Source organism: Antechinus flavipes, chromosome 2 (assembly GCF_016432865.1).
Source record: "Antechinus flavipes isolate AdamAnt ecotype Samford, QLD, Australia chromosome 2, AdamAnt_v2, whole genome shotgun sequence".
In the NCBI taxonomy this organism is placed as follows: domain Eukaryota; kingdom Metazoa; phylum Chordata; class Mammalia; order Dasyuromorphia; family Dasyuridae; genus Antechinus; species Antechinus flavipes.
Window position 1 is genome coordinate 677,577,979 of NC_067399.1, and position 27,538 is coordinate 677,605,516.

A 27,538-nucleotide genomic window follows, 5' to 3' on the forward strand; every position below is an offset into this window, starting at 1 on the left:
CCTTTTTTCCTTCCCTCCTTCCTTCCCTCCTTCCTTCCTTCCCTCTTTCCCTCCTTCCTTCCTTCCCTCCTTCCTTCCTGTTTTCTTCACATTTCTTAAAGACATTGCTTTTATTATTTTGTTTGGGGGCTCCAAGGAAATCATGGGTAAAGCCTTGATAGACTGTAAAAGCAATATTTGGTTTTATTAGCATCACCATATTTTCTGTAAGTGTGTGTGTGTGTGTGTGTGTGTGTGTGTGTGTGTGTGTGTGTGTACTTTGCTGCCCTTGGTTTGGGCTCAGGGCCCTGCACTCCTGCTAATCCCTTTGCTGCTTTCTTTGCAGATTGTATGAAAACAAGGGGGAAGCTGACTTCATGGAGTCCTTGCTGCAGTTATTCAAGTCCATCAATAACATGATGGCCAGTGTGTCTGATCAAACCGTCCGAGTCAAGGTACGTCCCGGAAGGCTCTGAAGGAGCTGTCCGGTCCCTGGAGGAGCTGGGGAGGAAGGGAGGTGGGTGGAGGGGTGGGTGCCAGGTAGGGAGATGGGGAGCCGGGCTGGGAGGGAAGAGAGAAGGGTTTCTGATTGTGGACTGGAGAGAAGCCCTAATTATGCACTCAGTGAAGCCTGAAGGCCCCAGAGTATATTTTGCAAGAAGCATAATCGTGCTCCGTGTGTATAATGAAAGTTTTTCCCCTCTTAGATGCTTTTAAATACTTTTATTGCCTGTGTCTGTGCCCTCTCTGCAAGGCAGTAATCTGAATGTACTTGTCTTTAAATAAGCGAGCTGAGGAGCGGCTGGTTCCCCTCCTCGTCAGGGCCACGAGCCGCGGGCCAGGGACGTGCTTGGAGATGCTGCTGATCTCCACTCCGGGCGCTCGCTCTCCTTCCTCGAGGCTATGTGTCGGAGCAGGCCTCAGCCTCCCATTTGGTGCCGGGTGGGAGCCCTCAAGGGGTCTTCTTCTTCTTCCACCCTTGATGTGCTCTGGCCTCTCCGCTGCCCATCAGCACCAAATCCCTTTAATGGGATAGTTTTTAAAATCGTTGCCCCTCCCGGTGCTTGTCTTGTCAGATGAAGCCATCCCCTGTTCTGCTTTGTCTAGAGTCGCACTTCAGAAATCATCCGGCCCAACCTCCTCCCCATTTTACAGATGTGGAAACTGGGATTTTCCTTTCTCCCTGGTTCTACATTTGTCTCAGCAGCATTTGCAGCCTGGTGAGAGGGGATTTGTGTCCCTTCTAGAATCATGGGATCCCAAATCTTGAACTGCAAGGTTCCTTAGAGGTGTCCAGCCCCTTTTACAGATGAGGAAACTGAGGCAATCTGAAATGAGGGTGATAAAAATTGACCTGCTCAGTGCGGGGGAGCACGTCACATTGTCTGTGGTCGTTGGCTGTCATGTGATTTAGAAAAGACACTTCCGTCTTTCCCCATTCAGCCTGGGTGGAGCGCGGAACCCGTCGAACATCCCTGTGGAGGTGGGACGGGGACCCCGACTCTGCTTTGTTAGGTCTCCAGGACTTTGCTTTTATATCGATTCTCCATAGACGGCTCTTTGCCATTACAGAATTAGCCGTGAAATTGGCAGTGTGTTGTCGATGCGGGCTCCCTGGGAGGACTTTCCACCTGATTATCCCAACACAACGGCATTGCGGCTCAGCTTCGCTTTCTCGTTTCCATTCCACAAACATTTATTTAATGTTCTTTTTAATGTTTAATTTCAGAAAACAGCCCTCCAACTATTGTTTTAAAAGTGTTTTTGAGAAGTAATTTCCAAGCTATAAAGCTTTGCCAAGCACTCCTGAACGAAGATTTATTTGTGTTCCGACGTGTCGAACGGTTGTTGTGACCAATGGAACAAATATATATCAACGTGAACAAAATAACTTTCCTTAAAAAAAAAATCTCCTAGGCAATGCAGTTTTCTGACAGTAGCATTTTATTTTTCCAAGAAAATTGTTCATTCTGTATGTTTGGTTCAACATTTCAGAAAACATTTATGTCTTCTTTTTATAAGATGAATCTGCAGTTTCTCAAAAGAGTCAAGTGTGTGTATAGTTAACCTGTTGAGGTTGGTTCTTTTGGCAAGCAGCTACTTCCGAAAACGATCTTGACGCCTGATGACAGAATCAGCACTGGATCCACCACCTTCTAGTTAGAAACGAGGCTCAATAAGCATCAGTCCAGCCGTCAGTGATCCTACAACGCAGAATGCTAATCATGGGCCAGAGGGAGGGAATCGTCGCCCTCTGTCCTCTGTCCTGGACACTTCGTGTCTGGGCTGAGTGTTGAATTCATTTTTGGATGACATGTTATGGGAAAAGTATAGAAAACTCGATTGTAGAATGCTTCTCGACCGATAAAGAGATTTGAGTTGGGTCCTGTAGTGAAACTGGGGCCATTTAGCTTAGAGAAGACTACTGAAATTGGGGAGGGGATGTGGTCGAGGATGGAGGCCTCTTAGGTGGAAAAGAAATGAGATTTGTTGTCTTTGACCCCAGAGAAACAAGCAGGATGAGTAGGAGAAAGTGGCAGATTTCAACTTGAGGTAAAGAAAATCTTTTTCCCCAGCTCTGGGAATAGACAGCCTCCTTGTCTAATGGTCTCCTCTTCCTTGGAGGCTCACGAGGAACATCTGAATGCACTCTTGTTTGGGAAGTGATAGGGAGAGATTCTCTGTGGGCAGGTGACTGAGGAGGTTCCTCCCAAACTGGACTGGTGACAGAGCCGAAAGGTCGGCGAGCGTAGGAGGTTGGCGAACGTAGGAGGTTGGCGAGCATAGGAGGTCGGTGAGCATAGGAGGTCAGCGAGCGTAGGTTGGCAAGCATAGGAGGTCGGCGAGTGTAGGAGGTTGGCGAGCGTAGGAGGTCGGCGAGCGTAGGAGGTTGGTGAACGTAGGAGGTCAGCGAGCGTAGGAGGTCAGCAAGTGTAGGAGGCCGCCTCCCAAGATTCTGGATGCAGTGAGGTGAAATTTGTTAGAGATAAATGTCAAGGCTCCTTTTTGGGCTCAAAAAACAAACTTCACAGGGAGAAAGCGGGAATAGCTCTCCAGAGAGAGAGAGACGGCAGTCTTCCACAAAAAGACCCGGATGTTTTAGCTCAATAGGAGTCCTCCATGATACAGTAGCCCCCAAAGCTAATGAGGTCATGGACTGCATAAGAAGGGGCATGGCTTCTAGAGAGAGAATTGTCACCAAAAAACCTGATTTAGATCCAATATTAGGGAACATTTCTTAAAGAATGCTCCCCCTTGGGAAGTCATGAGTGTCCCTTCCTTGGACCTCAGACCTTGGAGAGCTCCTGGATAGCCCATCTTGGACATCTCCCAGGTCAGTCCGGACAGCCACTCTGGGGAATATTCTCATGAGGCTCCGCTTTGGGATCAGGACTGAACCCTTCCAAGGCCCCAGTCCTAGGATTCTGGTCTGTGATTCTGTGTCACTAAATCCAACAGGCATTTTAGCAAAAGAAGGAGCAGTTCGTATAAGAATAGATGAAATTACAGGAAGCACTGGGCTCAGAAGAAGTTGGGATTTCTAAATATATTTTCTCGTCATTAAATTTAGCTAGGCTTTGACTTGCGTCTGCCTCCTTCCCCGTGTGTCAAATCACTTTGTGACGGAAACCGTGGGAGACCTTTCTTGGGAAGGTGTTTTATTCTAGGACACAAACGGCTTCTGTGACGTTCAGACCGCGGCGCCGGGCTTCCGTCTGTTGAGATGGATCCAGCTTTTTGACCTTGAAGTGATGTTTCTCTCGCTGCCAGCTTCTGTTCAAGCACCATATGCCCACAGGAGCCCGGAAATGGTCTCCAAATGGAGCCTTCCTGCCTCTGAGAATTTGCACCGAGCCACGTCGGGGGGCCCGGGTGTCCCAGGGTAGTGGGTTTGGGAAAAGAAGGGACCCCATTTTGCAGAAGCCTAAAGGTCCTGCTTGAGGTCAGAGCCATGGGAGGGGGCGTCCTGACCCCAGATCCATGCTGTGTTGAGAATAGATGAGGAGCCATGAGTTTTCATCTTTGAGGTGTTGACTTCCTGGCACTCAGTAGGTGTTTAATAAATGTTCACTGATTGATCCATGATGAGGGAAGCACATTTAGAGTTCTTTGATATTTTTTCTTGGAAATTCTCTCCGCAGCCAACCGACCTTCATTCAGAAAGGGCGTTTTTGTTCTCCTGGCTTTTGCAGGCTATCACAATGGGCCTTTACTGGGTCTGAAATAGGGACTGGAGTTGAACCCTTTAGTACAGCTTTAGAGCCGCCATCTTTATTGCCTTCAGTTCTACCAGCCAGCCGCGTCCTGTCCAAACCTCTTTGTTTTTTTTTCATTTTGGGTGGAGTTAAGGGCTGAGGTGGAGTTGGTGCTAACAATAACAACAACAACAACAACAACAATAATTATTATTATTATTATAGAAGATAAGGGCTGAGCCTGTGATTTTTTTGATATGAGAATACCCAATAAGAAAAACTGCCTTGAATAATACAGGTTTCTGCCTTCTCTGGAACTTGTAATCATCCAGGAACCAAAGTGATTCCATAGTGTGGACTCAGGGAAAGTGAGTTCAAATCTATCTTCAGGTATTTATTAGCTATATGAGTCTGGATAAGTCACTTAATCTGTCTGCCTCAGTCTCTTCTCCTGTAAAATGGGAACAATAATAGCTTCCACCTCCTAGGGTTGCTGTGAGGATGAAATGATATATTTGTGGGGCTCTTAAAGCAATATATAGATACTGTTGTTATTGTTGTTATTATTATTGCTGTTGATCATTATTATTATTATTACTTGTGAGTGATTCAGTGATTTGCCAAGGGTCGTAGAGCCAATAAGTACTCCTGTTTTTCCTATTTTTATCATAAGATCAGTAAATGATAGTAATTGAAAAGGGACATCTCTATAATACTTTTATAGCTTGGGTGTCCCAAAAGTCTTAGTGCACCTTAAGCATCAAAGCTAGGAATGGCCCTTGGACTCGGGGGCTCCCGTCTGTACTAATCACATATGGTAGCTGACAGAACTTTGAATGAGCTGTTGAGAACTGTGGATGAAGATCTCCTTGACAGCCAGAGCTCTGGCAAACCCAGGCTGACAGAGGAAAGTACCTATACCTCGGTGCTTCCTCGGGCCTTGCCCAATTGCATTCCCATCAAAAGAAAAGGTGAAGGAAAGTCTGAGGGGGGTTCTGGACACTGGGCTGTGGCTGGATGTTGGGGAACGTCCGGGAGCTGATCATGTTTGTCCCCACCGGGGCGAGGAGCCTTCGCCCTCTGGACAAGACCAGGGGGCTGCTGGGATGGAAAATGTTGGCTGCAAACCTGGGGCTCCAGTCCCGCCAGCTATTTCTCTGCGGGCTCCTCGGAGACTTGACTAAGCGTTTTCCTTTAGCTGCGGAATTGTTCATAATAATTCTTTTTGCCTATCATTTACTCATTAACTCATCCTGCATTTATTGAGCTCAGCTTTGTCCTTAGGGCCCCGGGGGTGGAACAGAGAAATTGATAATGTTCCCCGGAGGAGGTTAAATCTGGTTAGAGAGGGAACAAGTGTAAACTCCTGGAACAATGGGAAAAGTTGCTCGAGGAGATGGATGAGCCATGGGAGGAAGGCTGCTCCTGCCCGTCTGCCTCTTTTTACCTTGGCTCTCACTGGCCCTCTCAGGGTCTCTAAGGGGAGGGCTCTCTTCTAGCTCTACCTCGGTCCTTCGAGGCCATGTTCCTCCTCGCCATCTCTTCAGGAAAAAATCTAGTTTTGTCCATCACAATCAGCTTATATTACACTAAACACTATATACACTAAATTCCCCTTAGACTGGAAAGTCCCCAAGTGCTGGATGTTAATTATATCACCACCTAGTACTTAGTAGGGACTTAATTGTTGAAAGGAATGGCATAGAAGTAGCCAGTTTTTGAGGGGGCCCCTAATGGGTGACAGACCTGAATTTGGGCCTTCACTCGATTTCCAATTCCTTGCCACTCCAAAAAGAGCCCTTAATAAGGACTCGTTGGATTGCATTGAGTTGAGTTTCCTGTGTCATGTCTAAAATAACATCATCTTTGCTCGATAAGTTTGATGGGGACTTGCATGAGCTCATTGCCCTTGAACTGTCCCCGTGGCGCTCCCCCCAGTTGGGTGGGCTGTTTCGGCCCTCAAGCGCTGCTTGGGGGGGCGTCAACTTTGCGCAGTCAAAGAGGGGTAGAAGGAAAACGAGAGCTGTACTCTAAAGGTCCCGGCTTATTAAAACAAAGCTGTCTGCTTGCTGCTTGTGTAACCTTTAGACGAATAATTTATAGCGGGAGATGCTCATCCAGTGGCATAAATTTCTCTGTATGTCTCATTAGATGATTAAGCAAGATTAACGGTCCTCGTTGTCTGATTAGCTAAACATCTCGAATATGTAATTAATTCTTGGGAAATGTCATTTTTATAGAATTTCGGGAAAGATGAAGTTTGAGATACGGAATATCCTTTTCTGGGTTTATCACAAAATGAGAAATGGAGACCAGCAGGGGTCATTGAACAGAGAGAAGAGGCCCTTGCCGGGCATTTGTGGCTTTCACACAGTCAAGAACTGATTTCATTTTGACTTAAGATAAATATCTTATCATATTTCATCTTCAAAATGACGGTGTTAGACCTAAATCCTCGGGTCGTCACCCATTTTCTGGTCTCTCTTCCCGCTCCCCTTCTACGTCTAATCTGTCTCCAGGTCGTGCCGATGTTAATTGTTCGATTTATCTCACCTGTGGCTCTCCTTCCTCCCACAGCCACTGCCTGATCAGACCCTTGTGCTCCCTTATTCAGCCTGTGGCCTTACATCTCTCCTCACTCCAGTCCCTTTACACTGAAACTGGAGGGATGTTCTTCCAGAGAGGTCTGGTTGTGTTCCTGGGCTACACAGACTGGCCGTTAGCATCGAGCCTGAGCGTCTCTGCTCTCAGTTAAAGCCCTTCCCTCTCTGGCTCCCATTTTTCCCAGACTGATTTCGCTGTGACCTCCCCTTCTTCTTGCCCCACTGAGGCTGACTACATTTAAGCAGAACTCGCCTCCTGGCTATTTCCTGCTTCTCAACTCTATCTCCTGCCCCCACGCTATTAGCCCTCCTGTCAAGCAATCCATCAACAAGTATAAATTAAGCACCTACTATGTTCCAGATTCTGTGCTAAATACAAGAATGGAACCAGCCTCACAAATGAAAAGATTACACCCTAATGGGGGGAGGGGGGAATATATATAAGAAGAAGTGTAACCTTACTAATACCACTTTTACAAAGAAGTGAATACAGGGTGCTTCAGGACAGAGGGCCCTCTGGTGATTTTAAAAGGCGAGGGTCCCAGAGAAGGGAGGGCTGGCCTTGGCCATCCGCGCGATAGCCGACACAAAGGCCGAAGAGGGAAGGAGAGGCAGCCAGTATGAGCGCGAGCGAGTGAGATCCAGTGAGTTGGAGAGGCAGCTTGGAGTCAAGGTTGAGGATGGAAGAGTTTGTCTTTGTCCCGAGGGCCCCGGGCTTGTTGGAGCAGCAATTGCATGGTCAGATCTGCGCTGGAGGGAGGTTCCTTTGGCCCAGTGATCCAGAGTGAAGAGAGACTGAAGGCACATGTTGGATGTGTTGTCGGCCATTAGCCATTTTGCCTAGAACACCCACCTTTCTCACCTGACGCTCGTTACCCTGGTCTCCTTCCCGACCTTCAGTGAAGGCCTTTCTTGGCCTAACAGTGCATGGGGCTCGCCACCTCCATCCCTCCTTGTCGTCCTCTTTGGGACAAGGCAACCTGCACTACAGGGCACCACTCCCCAGGTCTGTCCCTCCCTGGGGCCGGTGACAGAAGAAACAGAACAGCCTCCTCTTGTGCCTTGTCAAGGCGCCTTCTTCATCACTCCCCTTATCCCCGGCACCCTTTCCCTTCTCAGATGCCTTTCATGCTTACCTTGCCTTCCCATGGAGGGCTGGATCCAGCCCCTCCGTCACTCACCCAGGCTCCTCATCTTGTAACAAGGGTGAGGGTTTTCATCACATTAATCAGGATTCTTTTGATCAAAGTGCCAAGAATTGGGACAGGGCCGCTTTTGGCCAAGATGGGAGGCGTTGGGTTGGGGCTCCGTGGGAGGCTGATGATGTCCCTTAACCCTTAGGGATTCCCCCGGGGAGGTAAGTCTTCTCTCTGGTACTCCCCCTGCTATTGCCAAGGTGGGCCGGCAGAGTAAGTCCGGGACACGGTCTCCATTTCTGTCATCTCTCCGTGTACGTGCAGATGATGAAAAGTCAGGGAGTCCTTTTAGACTGCATCTCCTGCAGTTTTTCATTAGTTCTTGTATTAGTATCATGGGACTCGTTTTTTCCACTTATATTACTTAATAAAAAAAAAAGTTGTCAGCTTAAGCAAGTATTTAAAATGGGTAGAAGTTTTGTGCCCTTCTGTGGCTCTGGGCCCGGTTCTGCTGATGGATCTTTTCACAGACTTGTTAAAGGGATGCTTTCTGATTTCTTGGTTCCCCTGCGCAGTGGGGACACGGGCTCGAGGTTTAGTTGGTTTGACACGATCGGCAGCATTTCTGGGAACCCAGAAGTGACCCCCCCAAAACTGGTAAATCACACCAAGCCTCGGGGATTCTGCCAGCCGAGCCCCAGGGTGCGTTTCCAGAGGCCTGTGGCACTTTCTGTGGCCTCTGGGCACTGGGATCGCTGGTGGTTGTCGGTAGTGCGGGTGACCTGAAACATCTCCTGTGTCTATTGACTAATGAAATTATCTTGAAATTCATGGCTCTTGTAGACCTTGGCCTAAACGGAGAATGGCGTCCTGGGCTGGAGACGTGGTCCTTTCTGGGGTCCTTTGGCTGTTTTCAGAGGACTCTGCGCTTCTCGGGGGAGGTCCCCGGAGGCCCCTTTGCGTTCCTCCCCTTTGCTTCCCACATCTTGGCGAGTCTTAAGCTTGATCTGCCTGCTGCCTCTCCCTGATCCTTGTCCATCAGAGAATGAGCATCGATAAAGTCCCGACTAGGCAAAGCTTTGTGCTTGGCTTATAGACCCTCAGGGAAGCCTGGATGCGTGCTGGCGGCTGCAGAGTCCCCGTCGTTTCTCAGAACCACCCCCAGAAGTCCAGAGTTCCAAGCTCCTGGAAGGCCCGCTCCATGCCAGCCCCAGGCCCCTCCACTCCTTATACTCAGGGGTCTACCCTTCTGCTTGTCCTCTGCCTGGGGGGGGGGGGGGGGGGGGCCCAGCGTTCCCTCTGCTTTGGGACAGCTCTGGGATGGATGCAACTGGTCCCATCGATGGGATATTAATGTCCACTGATGCGATTGAGTTCCCACACAGATCATACATTTCACCATGAATTTGTGACTCCATTTCCTCCACCCCTTCCCAGCCAACTGGCCCCCTTGGGCCCACAAGCACTGATTAAAGCCCTCTGGGTGTCCCCAGGCATTAGGCTGCAAAAATAGTCCCTCCCCGCAGGGAGTTTACATTCCAACGTGGGAGACCACAGATAGGTGAGCAGGTGTGGATGTCCTCACACACGATGGAAGGTGATCTTGGAGAAAAAGTCCCCATGCTGGGTGGGCACCTGGGCCTGGGTAAACTTCCCCTGCAAGGGGGAGTTTCAGGAAGGGATGCTTGGCTGGTCCTCCAGGGTCTCCCCTGGCCAGCATCCCCAGGTGCTTCGTTGGATCCTCACGTGGCCATTTGGGCCACATTCGTCCCAATGGCCTTTTGGGAGCCATCAGGTTTCTCAGTGGGCTTTTTGTGCCTTTAGGAAGCAGCTTCTCTGGAGAGAGCAGAAGCGTCGCTGACCCTCTGTCACTCTTCTTGGCTAAAAGAAACCGACTCGCTTCAGAAGTAAAGGGAAATTGTTCGGTCCACGAGTGGCATTTCTTCTTGCTTTCTCTCCTGTCTCCATTTGGCTTTTGGAGCTGTTTACATTTCAGGAGACGGAGCCCCAGGGGCACCAGCACCCAGGTCTTGGCCGTTCCAGCGTCACCAAGTGTATTCTACCCTGTTGTGTTGTTTGGATGTTGGACCCATTAGAGATGGACTTGGGAACTGGCAGAATCTCAGTGGTAGAGGGAACCTCAGCTGCCACCAGGGCCAGCCCATATTGGGGCGAGAATCTCTTCTCCAGCTTCCCCAGTGAGGAGGAGTCTTCCATGTCCCAGGTGCCCTGTTCTAGCTTGGGGCTGCTCTAGTTGTGAGGAGGTTTTGGTCGTTAGCAAGCCTTAGATGGATGTGTAGTATACAGACCTGGAAGATTTTGCCTCCCTCCCTCCCTCCCTCCCTCCCTCCCTTCCTTCCTTCCTTCCTTCCTTCCTCCTTCCTTCCTTCCTTCCTTCCTTCCTTCCTCTCTCCTTCCTTCCTCTCTCCTTCCTTCCTTCCTTCCTTCCTTCCTTCCTTCCTTCCTTCCTTCCTTCCTTCCTTCCTTCCTTCCTTCCTTCCTTCCTTCCTTCCTTCCTTCCTTCCTTCCCTTTCTTCTTTTCTTTCTCAATTTGCTCCCTCCCTGCTTCATTTCTTCTTTCTTCCCTTCCCTCTCTCACTTTTTTTCACTCCCTTCTTCCCCATTCTTTCTTGGCCATAGTCCTTTATTTTATTTTATTATTTTTTACTATACCTTTTTAATTACAAATTATGTGCATGGATAATTTTACATCATTGACAATTGCAAAACCTTCTGTTCCAACTTTTCCCCTCCTTCTCTCTCACCCCCTCCCCCAAATGGCAAGTTGACCAATACAGGTCATAGTCCTTTATTTCCTCTCCACTTTCCATCTCAGTGGTTCTCTTCAGCACTTGTGCAGCTAAGCTGTTCCCCATTTTATCACAGATAAGTAGTTTATTTTCCCTTCCATTGTCCCCCCTGATTCAGAGATATTCTAAAGCAGAAAAGCCCATCTCTCCATTCCAGTGGGGAACCAAGGACAAGGAGAGAGATCCTGCAGATAGCTCCCCCAGTGGGCCAGGGCCAACCTAGGATTCTGGGAGAGGTCAAGTTCAGCCCAGGCTGTGTGAATCCTTAGGTGAAGAGCTCTCACGGCTGTTTTCTCAGTCACAATCATGCTTGTGAAAGCAGGGGGTATAAAGGGTGCAGAAGTGGGCTATTTAGCACCTGCACTCCGGCATCCTCCTTCAAGCCAGCTCTGACAAGGATTATGCCCCTGCCACTTCATCCGTCCTTAGCTTGGAGATCTCCCTGACATGGGCCGAATGTTGCCTTGCAAATTTCTAGCATCTTATTGCCTGAATTAATGTCTAATTCTGAATGTCTTTCAAAGCTTGCTTCCATTTGTTTACTAAAGAACCGAAATGCCTCCACCCAGATGCTCTAAAACAGGACATTGGGATTTTCTGTCCTTTGTTCAGTGATGGAGCAGAAAATCTCCCTTTAGAAACAGAGAGTTTGTGCTGCTTGCTCTTTTCCCCCTCAGTTTGTATTGTCATTTAAATGTGACTTTTCTTCTGCCTCCTTAGTAAGCATGGAAACCAGCAGATTCTGCTGAGAGAGGAAAATGCCATTTAAAAAAGTAAATTTTATTGATGCCTTTTGTTTATACATCTCCCCGATTTCTAGCTGGTAGACTCCCCCTCTCCTTCCCTTCTCATGTTTGAACCTTCCTTGGCAGCACTTGGGCCTGACGATGTCTCTGCCTCCATCTGTGGCAGCTCATGTCCCTCTGAGAAGGGCAAAGATTGTGTCTTTATTATTATTTATTATTGATTTTTAGTTAGTCGAAATTCAGCCTTTTATTTTAAGTCGATATTGGTCTTTATATCACTCTTTTGGCTCTCCCTGTTTCCCTCTGCATCAGCTCAGAGAAATCTTCTCACGGTTCTCTGAATCTCTCGCTTTCAGCGTTACCCACTGCCCAGTAATATTCCATCACGTGGATGGACCACAGTAAATTCAGTGGCTAGTTCTTCCCCAAAACAGGATTGCTGTGAAGCTTTTGCGTATAAAGCATCTTTGAGTTCTTTGTAGTATAGATCCAACCTTGGCCCAACTGAGCTAAAAGGTGTGAATCCTAATTTTTCTTTTTCCTTAATAATTACAAATGGATCTTCCTAAAGGTGTAAACAACTCACAGTTGACTCACCAGTGAAAGTTCCCAAGGTTCTGGCAACTTTGAGTGTTTCTGTTTTTCCATTATCTTTGTTTATGGATGTCAGAATTACTTAATTTTCATTTTTATTTTTGTAATCAAACATTTGTAGCATGTTGTTTCCTCGGGCCATTAACAATGTACCATTCTTTTGAAATCTGTTCATATATTTTGACCTCTTACCTATTAGAAAATGGCTTTTGGCCTTATATATTTCTCTCAATTCTTTAAATATTTAAATATCAGCCAATCTTTTGTTGAGATTGAAGTCGGGAATCTCACTCCCACTCTAATGCTCTTCCAATCCAGAGACATTCTTCTTTTAAAAAAAATTACTTTATGAAAAAAAAAAAGTTACTTTATGAAGAGTTAATTCAAGGATTGAAATTGCCGGCCTCAGAGTCTTGTACAGAAATGTGTGCATTTTGCCTAATTGCTTTTCATTATTTCAAAGGCTCTATTTTGTATTTGTGCTTTTTTTTTTTTCTTGCCTTTTGTTTGCAGTTAGTCCCCAAGCATTTGTATTACAAAATTGGGGAAGATTGGGATCTTCCTAATCATGTATACTCTCCTTTAATTATCCTCCAGAAGGAAATGTGCAGACTCCGGCTTCTTAGGGGGTGGTGATCATGTCTTTTTGGACCAGAAAACCAAGCGAGGTCCTAGTCTTTTTTTTTTTTTTTTAATAGCTTTTTATTTACAAGATACACACATGGGTAATTTTTCAGCATTGACAGTTGCAAAACCTTTTGTCCCAACTTTTCCCCTCCTTCCCCCGATGGCAGGTTGACCAATACATGTTAAATATGTTAAAGTATAAGTTAAATACACTATATGTATACATATCCATACAGTTATTTTGCTGTATAAAAAGAGTTGGCCTTTGAAATAGTGGACAATTAGCCTGTGAAGGAAATCAAAAATTCAGGCGGGCAAAAATAGAAGGATTGGGAATTCTATGTAGTGGTTCATGGTCATCTCCCAGAGTTCTTTCGCTGGGTGTAGCTGGTGCAGTTCATTCCTGCTCCATTGGAACTGATTTGGTTCATCTCATTGTTGAGGATGGCCACGTCCATCAGAATTGATCATCATATAGTATTGTTGGTGAAGTATATAATGATCTCTTGGTCCTGCTCGTTTCACTCAGCATCAGTTCGTGTAAGTCTCTTCAGGCTTTTCTGAAATCCTCCTGCTGGTCATTTCTTACAGAACAATGATATTCCTTTATATTCATACACCACAATTTATTCGGCTTTTCTCCTATTGATGGGCATGAGGTCCTAGTCTTTATGGCCTGTGGCTCTGGGCTTGTGCCCCTTGGCTTGCCCCGACCGTGATGTTTACGTGTATTACTAAGACTTTGGATTGAAGAAGATCTGTGAGGGTTTTCTGTCAGCCAATCATTAAACATTCATGAAATGCACATTTTTTCCTGGCCGCTGCGCTGGAGAGACATTAAATAATCCCTACCTGGAAGATATTATTATTGCATTGGGAGATAAGCCCGCCTCCTCAGCACCTAAGTCTTGTGTTTGGCATATAGCAGGTGCCTAATGGATGCTTTTTGGTGAATTAGGATACAGATGAAAGAAGATAATTTTTTTTGAGAGGGATAATTTTTTCTTTTGCCCCTTTGGGATTCAGGCAAGGGCTGCCCAGGTGCTCCTTGAGTTGCTGAGTGGGGGGCTCCAAGAAGCAGGGAGGGACAGACAGGAGGGGGCGTGGAGTAGGGTGGCTGCCCCCTGGGCTGGACTCAGGGCCTGGGTCTGGTCCACCTTGGTCATCCCTGCCCCGTGAGTGCCTCCATAGGACCGAAGGCAGTGAACGCTGATTTCTAGAGTGAGAATTTTAAGCTCCAACAAAGCCCATCGGTTTTTGGATTCCTCGTTACTGGGATTGCCGGTGAGGTTTCCCGAGGTGGAGTGACATTCAGAGCTTTGTGATATTTGGCTTGTTCTCTCTTTTTGCCCTGGGCTGTCGTTTCTTCTCTCTTAGTCACTGGAGGGAGTATCATGGAAACATAATAAGCCTTTCCTGTGCTTGGTTCTGGGAAAGTAACATTGAAGATGACAATGGGCACTGGAGGAATCTTCCCAATGGCGATGGTCTCAGAGAGGAAGAGCTTAATGCAGACTTTGCAAAGGATGCTTGTGTGGGCAGAATCTGGAGGGTCCGGCCCCTGTGGCCTCCTCCCTAGCCCCTCCATTATCCAAACTCTGGCCATCCTCCTCCTCCCCCTTGCACTGACCACTGGGCTCTGCCCTGGGATGCTAACCTTGGCTCAGCCAGCCCCGAGCCGCCTTGTGACTTCTTGGGCTGCCTGCCATACCATAGTCCCTCACCCCCTCATCGGGGAAGATAATTCCCCTACTACGGGTCAGCTCCTTAAGACAGGAACTGTCATCTTCACTTATATCTGTGCATCCAGTGCTTACACAGTGACTGGCTCCCAATGGACATTTAAACCATTTCATATTCCTTCTCTGTCTCTGTCTCTCATCATTTCTTACAGAACAATAGTGTTCTATCACAATTGTATACCACAATCTGTTCTGTTCAGTCATTCCCCAAGTGATGGCAAGCCCTCAGTTTCCATTCTTTGCCACCCCACAAAAAGGAATTGCTATAAATATTTGTGTACATACATGTCTTTTTCCTTTGTGTTATTTTAAAAAAATCTCCTTTGAGTACAGTAATAGTATTGCTAGATCAAAGGATAGTAAATGGTTTTGAATCCCTTTGGGCACAATTCCAAATTGCTGTCCAGAATGCTCAGACCCGTTCACGACTCCACTAACGGCACATTGGTGTTCCAGTTGTTCTGCATTTCCTCCAACATTTATCATTTTCTTTTTGTACCATATTAGTCAATTTGATTAGTGCAAGGGGGTTCCTTGGGGTTCTTTTACTTTGCATTTCCTCAATAAATAGTGATTTAGAGCATTTTTTTCATATGACTATAGATAGCTTGAATTTCTTCTGAAAACTGCCTATTCATGTCCTTTGACAATTAATCAATCAGGAATGACTTATTCTTATACATGTGATTCAATTCTTTTTATATTTAAGGAATGAGGCCTTTAGCAGAGAAACTTACATTAAATTCTCTACTCTTTCCCTCCATTTTCTGCCTTTTTTTTCCCTAATCTTGGCTACATTGATTTTGTTTGTGTAAAACCTTTTAACTTTGAGGTAATCAAAACCATCCATTATATATTGTGTTGTAACGCTAGCTCTTCTGTGATCATATATTCTTTCCTCATCCATAAATCTGACAGGTAAAATATTCCATGCCTCTCTCCCTTCTTCCCTCCATCTCTCCTTTCTTCCCTCTCTCTCCCCTCCTTTCTTCCTTCTTTTCCTCCTTTCCTCTGTCTCCCTTCTTTGGCACTCAGCTTTCTGTGTTTATGTTGTTGCCCTCTCTGAGGGAATGGAAGCTCTCAGAAAAGAGGGAATATTTGATTTGTGTCTTTCAAGCTCTAGACATTTGTCGACAAGAGGAGGATGATGAATATTACTATCCTTTCTCTCCTTTCCAAACTCTCCTGTTGGACAATAGGGGGTCAGCCAGTATCTCCCGCCCTCAACTAGAACTACTATTGTACGAGCTGTGAGATTCTTGGACTAGCGAGACGCTGTCATGGTCATTAGGCAAAAAAGCTGTCCGCTCGGATGCTTCCCCAAGTCACTTTTCTGTTGGAGTTTGTTCTTCCAGCCTCTATCCTGCTCCCTTTCCTGCCATCTTTGCTTTCTCAGCTCCCTGTCCTGCAGCTTCTCTAAGCGAGCCTCCTTTGCTATTCTTCATGCTTGACCCTCCACCTCCTCCCATCCCTTTCCACCTCTGCCTCTTGTTCTTTGGCTGCCTTCTTCAGAATGCCTTTCCTGGATTTCCCACCAAGTGCCCCCAAGGACGTCTTGAATCGATGTCTTAGACCTCTATATATGTCCTTGTTTCCTTCCTTTTTCCAGTCAGCTCTTTGAGGAAAAGGACTTTTTCATTTTTAATTCATCTAGCATCTAGCATAGTGTTTATCACATAGTAGGTACTGACTAAGTGCTCATGGGATTGAATGGAGTGGAATTTCTGCCAAAGAACCACTAGACTTTGGATATGTCTTTTTCCTGCAAGAAGAGGTTCGGCATTCCCAGGGCCATGGGATTCCAAGCTCACCAGATTTCTGGTTCTGCTGCAGATTACCTCGGATCTGCCACCTTAGTCCTTCCAAGTTTAGTAGGGCCAAGGATGTTGTCAGTGACCGCAAGTTAAAACCAAGGATATTATCGCTGACTTCAAGTAATTAGACAGCTTATTACCTAATGAGGTCTAATTAACCAAAGTAATTAAAATACAAGCACACCTCAGAATGCATTTATTAAGCACTTCTGGTATGTAGACCTAGTATCTAGGTGAAACTCCCTCCCTCACCTGTCAGTTTTTGAGACTCTGAGGAGTTTTAGTCCTTAGGACAGAGCCACTGTTTGGCAGAGGGGAAGGGATCCCCGGCTTTCTTGATTCCACTTTGCATCTGAATTGTTCACTTTCTTCTCCAGGCTCAGGTGCCATTTGTAGGAAGGCAATGTTAGGAGTATAGAATGGAAACTCCTTTGGAGCACAGGGATGCTTTTTCTTTTGCATCCCTGGCATGATGCCTGATACCTAATAATCAATTAATAAATTACCACTCCCCAAATTAATAAATAAATGTTTGTCAGGTTGAATTGCATCACTCGATCATCCAGAGATAGTGAGGTGTTGATGATCTAAGGTTCTGCTGTATGTGCTTCTGCCTTAACTGACTTTGTTCCTTGACTCTTAACGAGTCTAATCCTGTAGATGAAAATATTGATGTGAATGATAGTGCAACAAGGAGGTTTGCAGAACTGACAGGGTTTAAACAATTAAATTTTCTTTGAGATGTAGCCTCCGTGGAAACGTCATTGGAATAAATGAGTGGGACTTGACACGTTGGTGACGTGGGTTCTCCCACCGGTGGGAAGGGGCCCGAACATATTAGAAGTCTACTTAAGTAGTTTGTGTTTTTGTGCCTGTGCTGAGCGAAGCCGGGGAATTTTTGGTGGTGGATGAGAGATGGTCAGACGCCGGCATCCCTTCGGCAGGTGGGCGTGCGGACCGCCAAGGTCACTTCTCCGGCATTTGTCTTGGCAAGCTGTGCTGTCTTAGGGCCTACCAGCCCCCTACTGCTGTTTTTATTGGATACCTTTAAGACCATTTGGAGACAGCTAGAAGACAGGGCTGCAAGTGAGATTTGTGGATTATATCTATTTTCACTCGAAACCTCTAAGTAAAATCAATTTAATATGCATTTTCTTGAGAAATATGTAAATTAATAATTGCTTCATACATTATTCAAGAAAAAACTTATTTTTTATCATTGATAGCTCTTCTAATCTTATATAAAGATATGCTAATGGATTTAATTAAAATAATTATCCTGAATAATGTAGCCTGAACTTTACCCTAAAATAGTACATATTAATCATTATCACTAGTAACATTTTTAGCCAGAGAGGCCCTTCCAATATTAAGTAGATCTCAGAAGCAAAGTACAGTTTTTTTGGGGGAGGCGTGTGTTGGGGGACCGATTCTGCTTTGTTTGCAGTTTGAATTGGCTGAAGTTTAATGGTCAAGTTTTATTGAGAAGAACATGAAAATGATTGACTTCCCCGAACTGTTTCATCCCTTAGCAAAGTCTCCATCATTTGTCCTTCCTCTTCCTAGTTGTCACTCTTGCTCCTTGGTCCTGGAAGTCTTAAGGAGGAGAAGCACTACTTGGGCCTTCATGAGTATTAGGAATTTGCAGTTCTCCTTCTCCTTCTTGGGTTGGGAGGTGAAGGACCTTTGCTGTGACCATTGAGCCCACTGAGGTCTTGATTGGAAGAGAAGCTTCATTTAAATGCAGCCTCCCCTCCCCCCCAACCCTTCAGATGTCTATCTGTTCTTTCTTAGAAATAGGATTATGGTTAACCTGCTTGGTGGATGCTTTTGATGCTCTGTTGGCTGCAGGACCAAACACCAGGTTCTCCAGTGGGTATTTCAGGCTCTTCACAACATGACTCCTTCCTCTCTTTCCAGGCTCTTTATAGCTTGCTCCCTTCTTTGGACACTGATTCCTTTGAACATGACCTCTCCCTTCTGCTCTCCCGATCTTTATACTGTCTCTTGTATTAGTCCAAATTGTTTCATTCTTTGTACCTGCGTCCCCAATACTTAACCGAGTGCCCAAAACATACTAAAACTCAAATAAGTGACTGAATGACCGACTAATCCACTGGCACAAATTGGACAAATTGTACTTTTAGTAGCTTCTAAGAAATTGTTATATTTCAGTCACTGAATTTCTGTGTGGACACCTGAGTTTAAGATATTCCGTGCTTAATATTGACTAACATTTAGCCAATAAATATTGGTTAACAAACATGATTCCCTGTAAATGAAAGGAAGTTATCTAAGCATAGTAATTGGAAAGTTTAATTCTGAGATTCCAAATAATCAATCCAAAAGCATTTAATTTGCCATTATATTAATAAATCAACAGCTCTGTCCAGGTCCTGGCCCTGAGTTTAACAGACAAAAATAAATCAGTCTCTGCCCTCAGGGGTCTTCCATTCTGATAAAAGCAATAAAATTAATGACAAATACTATCACTAAACTTAAAGAAGATAGCAAATTAGTAATTTTTATGTTAACACAGTGACTTAACAAGAGAGGGATGATCATTTAGTAATGTGCAGGTCTCATTCCTGTCCAACAAATCTTTGGTATCCAGCTCTCCCTCACTGGCTATCCTTCCCAGTGGGCATTTAGGTTACCTGACAAAAAGGGAATATTTCTGTCCCTACAGAGCTCAGGGACATTTTCTTCTCCACAATGTCAATGAGATCGCTGTCTTACTATGTTCTTTGTGTTCCACATATTCAAAGGAGGGAATTAGAAATGCAGTAAACATGTTCTTTCCTCCTTTTTTTTAATACTCCTCTCTCACACTCTTCTTTGTAATTGGACAGGTCCTGTCTGCCCATTTTCAGATTGGCCAGGAGATTTTCACATCCTTCTTTGGCAGAATACCAAGAATTCTGAACTTGAAGTCAACAAAATCTCATTTCCTCATGTAGAAAATGAGAGGTCCCAATAAGATAATTCCTAATGTTCCTTTCATCTCTTAAGATTATCTTATTATACAGATAAATATAAACTCATAAAGCACATCACTTGTGCTTTTCACTGAATTAAGCATAAGGTCTCATGTGTGAATAATGCAGCTAGATAAATGCTCAGTATAAAATATTTATATTGCAAGTAGCTATAGGCTGCTAATTATAATAACAATAATAATAAAAGATAGTTAAAAATCGATTTTATATTAATGCATCAACTAGAAATTGTCATGAAGCCATAGAAATAGAAAGCCCTTTGCCACAGTATGTTGAAGTTTAATTTTCTATTATTGAATTGAGCTGTGATGAGATGGAGATACAGATTTGGAATAGAGTGTTTGAGAAAATATTTGAATATGGATGTGTGAATGTGCATTTGCAAGGTTAAAAGAGCTGAAGGAAAAACAATTGTTCAAGCTGTCAGCTTCAATGCACAGGGTACTGTTGATGGAGGCTGGGTGGATCTGGCCATTTGTAGCCTGGAATTTGATGTTGGCATCTGGGGGCACAACTGGGATGATTGAGGAAAAACAAGAAGGAAATATATTTACAAAGCCCCAGAAAGTTACTGCTAGGAGATGAGATTAACGCTGGGATGGGGGAGTGGAGTAAGTGCCCCCGGCATTGAGGGCGATAGAGAAAAGGGTTGAAAGTGGAACACAAGGATCCTTATTTGAATCTCAACTTCTTTCTATTGGGATGACCTTAGGTACCTGACTCACCTTCTGTCCATCTTTGTCTCACTTTGTCTTCACTCCCTTCCCCATCTCTTTCTCCCCTAACTCTGCACTTGTGCTCTCTCTCTCTCTCTTTCTTTCTCTGTCTCTCTCTCTCTCCCCCTCTCTCCCCCTCCCTTCTCCCTCTCTCTCTTTCTCTGCCCCTATTTTCGTTTGCCTCCATGTCTCTTTGTCTCTCTGTTTCTCTGTTTCCGTGTTTATCTGTTTCTGTATCTCCCCTTCCTCCCATCTCTCCTGTCTCTAGCTGTCTCTCCCCACCTCCACCTCTCTCTCTGTGTCCCCTCTTCTTGTCTAGATAGATGTCACTTTTTACACATTGCAAAGTGCCATACAATTTTATCATTTCTAACTTCATAACAACCCTGCCTAGTAGATACGCTTATTATCTTTATCTACTATCAGAGGCAGAGGTTAAGTGGCTTGGCCAGGATCACAAGCTAGGAGATGCCTGAGATGGCCTTCCAGACACCTGGATCTCGCGCTCTGTCCCAGCTGCTGAGAAATGAGCAGCTGTAATGTGAAACAATGGAATTCTCAGGAGTTGTTTACAAGTTTTTAAAGAACTCTTACATGTTTCAATTCATTTATTTTGTTTCAGGCCCCAGCTAAAATCCCCCCTCCTTTTCCAGGAGACCTTCATTCCTCTTTGATTTAGTGAATTCACTGGGATCATCCTATCTCGAGCTATTGCATGTGGTCTTCCCACTTAGAGTGTAAGCTTTTTGAGGGAAGGGATGTTTTTGTGTCTTTTTTTGTCAAGCTTTTCAAGGCCAAACAGTGCACAGTACACAATGGGTGCTTAATAAATATTTATTGGCTTACAGATTAGCGGTATAAAGACTTTTAAATTTGTCGCTTTTATTATTTAATTGATTGGCTGGCAGACTAGTGGTAGAAAGACAGTTAAATTTATTGTTTTATTTTTTAATCGATTAGCTGACAGATTAGCAGCATAAAGCCAGTTTAATTTGTTACTTTATTATTTAATTGATTGGCTGACAGACTAGTGGCATAAAGCTAGTTAAATTTGTTGTTGGTTTTTTAAAATTGATTGTCTAGTTGTATTTGTGCTTGAAACGCTCATTGAAAAAACTCCCGGTACCAAGTTATGTCAAGATGTCCCTTCCCCTGCCTCAGTGCACACACACACGCACACATGTAAGCATGATGTGAAGAAAAGCTCGCCATAATGAGAATAGTTCAAAGGCAGCAGGTGCAGCCTCACAATCCCGGGCAGGCTCCCCTTTCCCTGTGGTCCTCCCTTGGATGCCAGACGACCGGCTGATTGGAGGGTGTTGCCAAGGGGACTCAGGCTCAGGTATTGATTGGGCACCAGGGCCTTTGCAGTCTCTTCCTGCTCTGAGATACCTTCAGTAAAACATGTTCTGGTGTATTTAATATAAAGAGATGTAAGAAGCCACATGGGAAAACAATAGACTTTTTGGATGAGGGGAAGGCATGCCAGTTTAATAATAGAAGGCAACAGTCATGGGGTACTTCAAGGTTTGAAAATCCCTTTACACCTAATAAGTAAAACTTAATTCTGATGTAGTTGCTCTCGTTACACCAATTTTATACTGTGGCAAGTGGGGTGAAGTGATTTGCCCAGATCACACAGCTAATAAGTGTTTGAGGTCAGATTTGAACTTAGGTCTACCCTGCCTATTAGCTCAGGTTACTGTAATTAGACTCATGAATTTTACAGTGCACTCTCTACTTTCTGCGCCACTCCCTTCCCTCATCATCTCCCTATGGGATGATAGTTCATTGTTACATATGTCAGCATTAGCAAGAAAAAGACTTCCTTACTAAAATCAACTATCAAGCACTTATGACGTGCCTACTATGTGCCAAGTATAGGTCTAGACTCTGGAATACAATATACATGCTTCTATTTACAAGTTCAATTGGTGGTATTTTTTTAAGGGGAGGAATCTTAGCAAGTGGTGAGATCTGGGCAGGCTTTGCACAGAGGGTTGCATCCTAGTTGAGCTTTGAAGGAAATCTCAACATGACAATCCTCCCAAGACCCCCCGATAAGACCCTCTAAATAAACAAAGAACCCCAAGATGTTTGGTCAGAAGTAGTGCTTTGACTTACACCTGCACGGACAGCCTTTTCCTATTCTTGCTTGGCCATGGGACCTTCCCATCAGAGCCAACCACAGCACGGATGTTGAGGGCACTTCAGGGCCCAGTGTGTCCCAGTTAGGAAAGGCGGCCCAGCCCGAGGGGAGCCAAGCGGAAGGTGGGTTATGAAAGTTCCAAAGTTCATTTGTTGATGTCTTGTGGTTGTGGCCGTCTTCAGATAGCATTTGTTAAAACACCTAAAGGCTGAATGCTTTGTTGGACACAGGATGCAGGAAATGAAAGCGACATGCTTCTTGCCCCCCAGAAACTTACCAACTCAGCCCGCCGCTTGGAGAGCCCCAATCCTCGGCCTTCCAGTTTGGGGGCGTTCAGGAATGCTATGAGTTGTCAGGAAAAATATATTTTTGTTTATTTCAAAACAACTCAGAGGAAATGGGAGCAGCTTGTTTGGAGCCATCATGTAATTACTGAACCCAAATCTTCCTAACACAAGTAATTGATCAGTATTCCATTTTTAACAATTATCATCATCATTTTTATTCATTCATTCATATATTTATTTAATTGTGATGTGGCGTAAATCTATTAGGACTTCTTTATCATTGCTAGTACTGGGGGGTCATAAAATCACTGCAGTACCTAAACTCTGGGTTTGTGTATGTGATTTCTGTGGCTATTTGGACTTCTGAACTATTTCCAGCTGTCTGAAACACATGTACATGCATAAAAATGCAGACATATATATTAGATTGAAAATGTTAGAAGAGAAAATGAAATAATCAGAGAAGATAAAATCTGACATCTTTTGAATGGGGGGTGCCGTGACAGGAATGCTAAATGATTACTGACGAAGGAGGGTGACTCAGTGAAGGAGAGTGGAATTGTTAGCGGAGAAAAGGTCCCTGAGCGGACTAGTCCACCATCATTAGACCTCAGAATTCTTGCTAAGGTCCAATCTTAGGAAAGCAGCTCCTGCGAAACTTCGGACTAGCCAACCTTACCCGCCACTACCCACAGGACATAGAAACCGTCCTTGGTAGAGCATCCAGACACCCAGAAGGAGAGATCAAGGGCAAGGCAGCAGCATCATGGACTGATGGAGGTTTCCCTGGACCCTGAACCTTGGGAATAGCAATAATTTCAGTTCAGGGTCTTCAGCCATCATTAAGGGAAGTAAGCCCTGTGGAGATGCAATCTAGCAGCTGCTCCTGGAAGTGTGGAGTCCCTGAAGATCCAGAAGAGGAATTTCTGGCTTCCCCGAATTCCTCAACTCATTGAAGGGTTCCATTTTAGAAATTGATATTGTTTGTAAGATTTAAGAGGCATCAGACTTTCTTTTATGGTGTTCCCAAGGATTGCTGGATTTGTTTCATTTGTCTTACTTTTCTTTTTCTATTTCCTGGTCTTCGCTTACTGGTTTGTCATAGTAAATGTTTCATTCATTCATTCACTCTGTTCTTAGGAAAAAAGAGTCTTTACAAGACATTATAATTTAAAAATTTCTGAAACACGGGAATTCAGAGTGTCTAGAGGCAGTGTGCTGGCCCAATAGAAAGACTGCTGGATCTGAGTTCAAATCTTGGTTTAGATCCTGAATGCTGTGTGATTTTGACAGTCTTCTGTTTTCTTTCTCTATCAGTGGAAGGTATTGGACCTCATCACTCTAAGACTCTTTGCAATGGTAGTTCTGTGGTCTTTGGACTTTTCTCCTTCTGAATAGCTAGGTGGTGCAGTGGAGAGCTCACTGGACTTATAAGACTAATGTTCATCTAGCCTCAGACACATACTAGCTTGTGTGACTCTGGGTGAGTCACTTTACCCTATTTATCTCAGTTTCCTCAAATGTAAAATGGGCTAGAGAAGGAAATGGCAAATTTATCTAGTGTTTTTGCTAAGAAAATCCCACATGGGGCTCATTTCGAGTTGTTCACGACTGAACAGCAAAGAAATATTTCTGAAATTCATTCTGCTGCAATTTTTCCTTACCTTTTCATTTTATGGGAATGTTAAGTTGCTGTTATCACCATCCTAGTATTGGTCAATAACCCTTTTCCTTTGTTGTTGATTTGCAGGGGGCAGCCCTGAAATATCTACCCACAATCGTCAATGACGTGAAATTGGTATTTGATCCCAAAGAACTCAGGTAAGAGGGAATCCAGGGTATTTTCTGTTTTGTATTTGTTATCATTCTTGGTAACAAATATTCTATGATTATAATGTGTATATGGTTAGGACTTTTAATTGAACCAAAAAGTAATTTTGGAGATTTAACTCATGTGCCATTTTTTTTTTTTTTAATATACCTTCTGAATGAGTCTACAAACAATTCCCCATACAAAGCACTTTACTATTTTACTTCTCTGTGACTCATTATAGCTCCATGTTAATCCCATAGCTTTCATGGCTCTATCATTGCAATGGAAGAGTCTGTAACCATTGGCCAATCATTGTTCTAGCTTGCAGCAACCTCCAAAGGATGATTCTTTTGGTCACAGGAACTCTTGAAGACCATTTATTAAGTCAGGCTCCGCACTTGGCATTGGTGGGAGGGTTGCACATGCCAATAATATTATAGATTATTGAAGAAATTGAGTATTACTTTTATAATCATTTTTAATATATAACCTCCCCACCCCCAATTACATTTTAAAATACTTTTTAAAAACTTTTTTTTTTTTTTTAAGTTTTGAGAGTTCTAGATTCTACCCCTAGCAGGAGTGGACATTAATAGAGAAGAAGGCATAAAGGTTCCAGCTTTGCCATTTCTTTCCTGTGTGACCTTTATTTGTAAGGAATCCCTGTTTCCTCATTTCAAATTGAGGCTGCTTGACTTTATTTTATTAAAAAAAAATTTGGTTAAATATTTCTCAATTACATGTAAAAGTTTTTTTGACACTAACTTTTGAAAATTTTGAAATCTATTTTTTTTTTTTTTTGCTCTCACTCCTGCACTTCCCTAGATGATATTAAGATCCAAATCTATGATCTGATGAACAGTGAAACATGTATGAGGCCCTGTTGTGTAGTGGTTTCTGCGCTAGGAAGCAGGAAGACCTGCTGCTGACATTCACTTCCTGTGTGACTCGGGACAAGTGACTCCATTTTCCTGATCATTGGCTTTCTTATTTGTAAAACCAATCAGAATGATTGGATAATGGATAGAGATAGGTCTGTGTCTGCCCTCACTTGGGACACATTCAGGCCATGTCATCTTGAGCAAGTCACTTTCCCGTATCACTCTGAAGGCATCTCTAACAGTGAAGAAGATGCTGATCCATACTAGGAGACTGAGTTTCTTATATCCATGAAATCCCAGACATTGGGAATAATAAAGCTGGGCTCAAAGTTGGCCATTTTTATTTGCTCTTGAAGAGGATCAATGACAACCTGAGTCCGAATTGGATTTAAGTGAGTCGCTGTTGCAAAAGCTGGCAGTCTCTCTCATTTCTCCAGTGTTTGTGTCGGGCAAAGTCAAGAAATTAAATTTACAATTAGTGTCAAAAGTTTTTAATCCGCAACGGAAGTCACATCCCTATGGGGATGATGAGGAGGATGTAGAGGAGGAGGAAGATTCTATCTTTGGGTAAAGCTCTTTTCATTTTCCAGGGCCAAACTACCTCCTCATTAGAATCCCATCGCTTCTTGTGTACTTTTCTCAGATGTCTCCTGAAAGTATTGAGTTGTACCCAAACACGAGGAGACCCTTCTTAGTCAGTTCCATACGGGGACCAGTTTTCCTCCAGTATCAAAGAGCATCCTGGAGCTGACTTTCTGTCTTCTCTGCTCCGAAGGCTGTGGGAACCCAAGCCCTCACAGGTGTCTTGTTTTGTTCTTCTCTTCCCATGCAGCAAAATGTTTACCGAGTTCATCCTCAACGTGCCCACGGGCTTGCTGACAATTCAGAAGCTCTACTGCTTGATTGAAATCGTTCACAGCGACCTCTTCACCCAGCATGGTGAGCCGAAGGCTGGCGATCATTAAACCGTCCCATTAGTCAGTGTCCGCGGGCCCGGGTAGATTGCCACTGAGGCGCGCTTCTCTTGGCACGAGGCAACAGGGGTTTTAGGCAGTTTAAGCTACTCCCTTACAGGGACAGGAAGATTTAGTCCCTGCTCATTGACAGGAGTGTGGGTGATGGCTCCCACGTGGAGGCAGACTGCAGGGCGATTCCTGGGGGTGCTGGACTTAGTCAGCAGCCATCATCCGTCGGAGACAGCTCTGCGGGAGGGTTCCGGGAGGCTTTTTGGGGAAGAGTGACCCAGTGTTTGCCCTCCTTTGAGGTGACTGTGGATGAAACTGCCCTTTTTCTGGAGTTTTGGAACCGTGGTGATCATTCCGTATTTGCCAGGTTAGCTTCCCTACTGATGACTTAGTGCGCTTTATGAGAGGAAACCCCCAGTCCACTCTAACCAGGGACTGGTGAGCTGATCGTCATTCCTCTTGTTTTGGACAAATGGGATTTATGTTCTGTGTTTGTAGAGAGTGCTTTGAGTGAAGCTTCAGGCCTTCGTCGTCGATGCTCTTGCTCATTTATTCTCAGCTCATATAAAGTCCTGACACACGAACAAAGATCGGAGCCTTCTCTGAGAGGCTTTACTTTCTGCTCCGCATTTATGTTCACGCTTTGGTCAATATTTTTCTTTAAAAACCAACAACACACAAAAAACCCCAAACTTCTGTACTCCTTTCTCTTTATGATTCCCAGTGTATTCCTGGAGAAACTGAGGCAAAGCCAAGGGGACTGGCCTGAAAGGAAAATCTCCTGGTTCTTGGCTTTTAGTACATTTCTAAATCCCATTTGATTGGTTTAAATCAATTAAATATGTAGCATTAGAGAGTTTTCTTTTGACACTGAGAAGCTAACACCTTGTTAATGAGTTTCCAAGGCACTTGCACCCAGGCCTGTGCTATAGTCTACACCACTATATGTTCTTCGGCTTAACCAGATTAGCTAGGAGTAAAAGGATGGTGCTAGATTTTTTTTTTTTTAATTTTTTTAAATGCAGTTTTTTTTTGGTGCCAGATTTTTAACTGCAGCTTCAGATTGTATGTTTTAAGAGAAATATTTTCAGTTTAAAATTGTGCCTTAGTATTCTTGGAGGGAAAAAAAAAAAAGCAACAAAAGAAGTGATGAGTGATCAGAAGAGATGAGGAAAAGATGGTCAGGGGTCTATGGGGATCCGAAGGGAAATTGCCTCCTGTTTCTCAATGCAAATGTACAATTTCGTTCTCAGTGGTGGATTTTCTCAGACGGAGAAGGTGGCTGTGGAACGTAACCGGCCAGGGTGATTATGAATGAAGTCTGAGCTGCTCTGTAGCTCCATGCCCTCCAAGCAGCTTTGCAGTTGCGCCAGCCACATGTAGCCTCCCTAGAGGCAGCTTGTCCTGGGCAGCCAGACCTGCCTGCCCCGAATCCTGGCCAGGGGCTGCTGGAGGCGCTTTAGAAGTGTGTGACAGTCAGT

At 44.5% G+C, this 27,538-nt stretch overlaps 1 protein-coding gene across 2 annotated transcripts in view; it reads left to right on the forward strand.

Moving 5' to 3' along the window:
• The window catches only part of DOCK1 (dedicator of cytokinesis 1), a 467,911-nt gene that overhangs the window by 114,424 nt on the left and 325,949 nt on the right, over positions 1 to 27,538 (forward strand). For both annotated transcript variants that reach the window (XM_051982706.1, XM_051982707.1), the window contains exons 23-25: positions 326 to 434; positions 24,149 to 24,219; positions 25,925 to 26,031. In XM_051982706.1, coding sequence (XP_051838666.1) covers positions 326 to 434; positions 24,149 to 24,219; positions 25,925 to 26,031 — 287 coding nt within the window. The remainder of the gene's footprint in view (positions 1 to 325; positions 435 to 24,148; positions 24,220 to 25,924; positions 26,032 to 27,538) is intronic.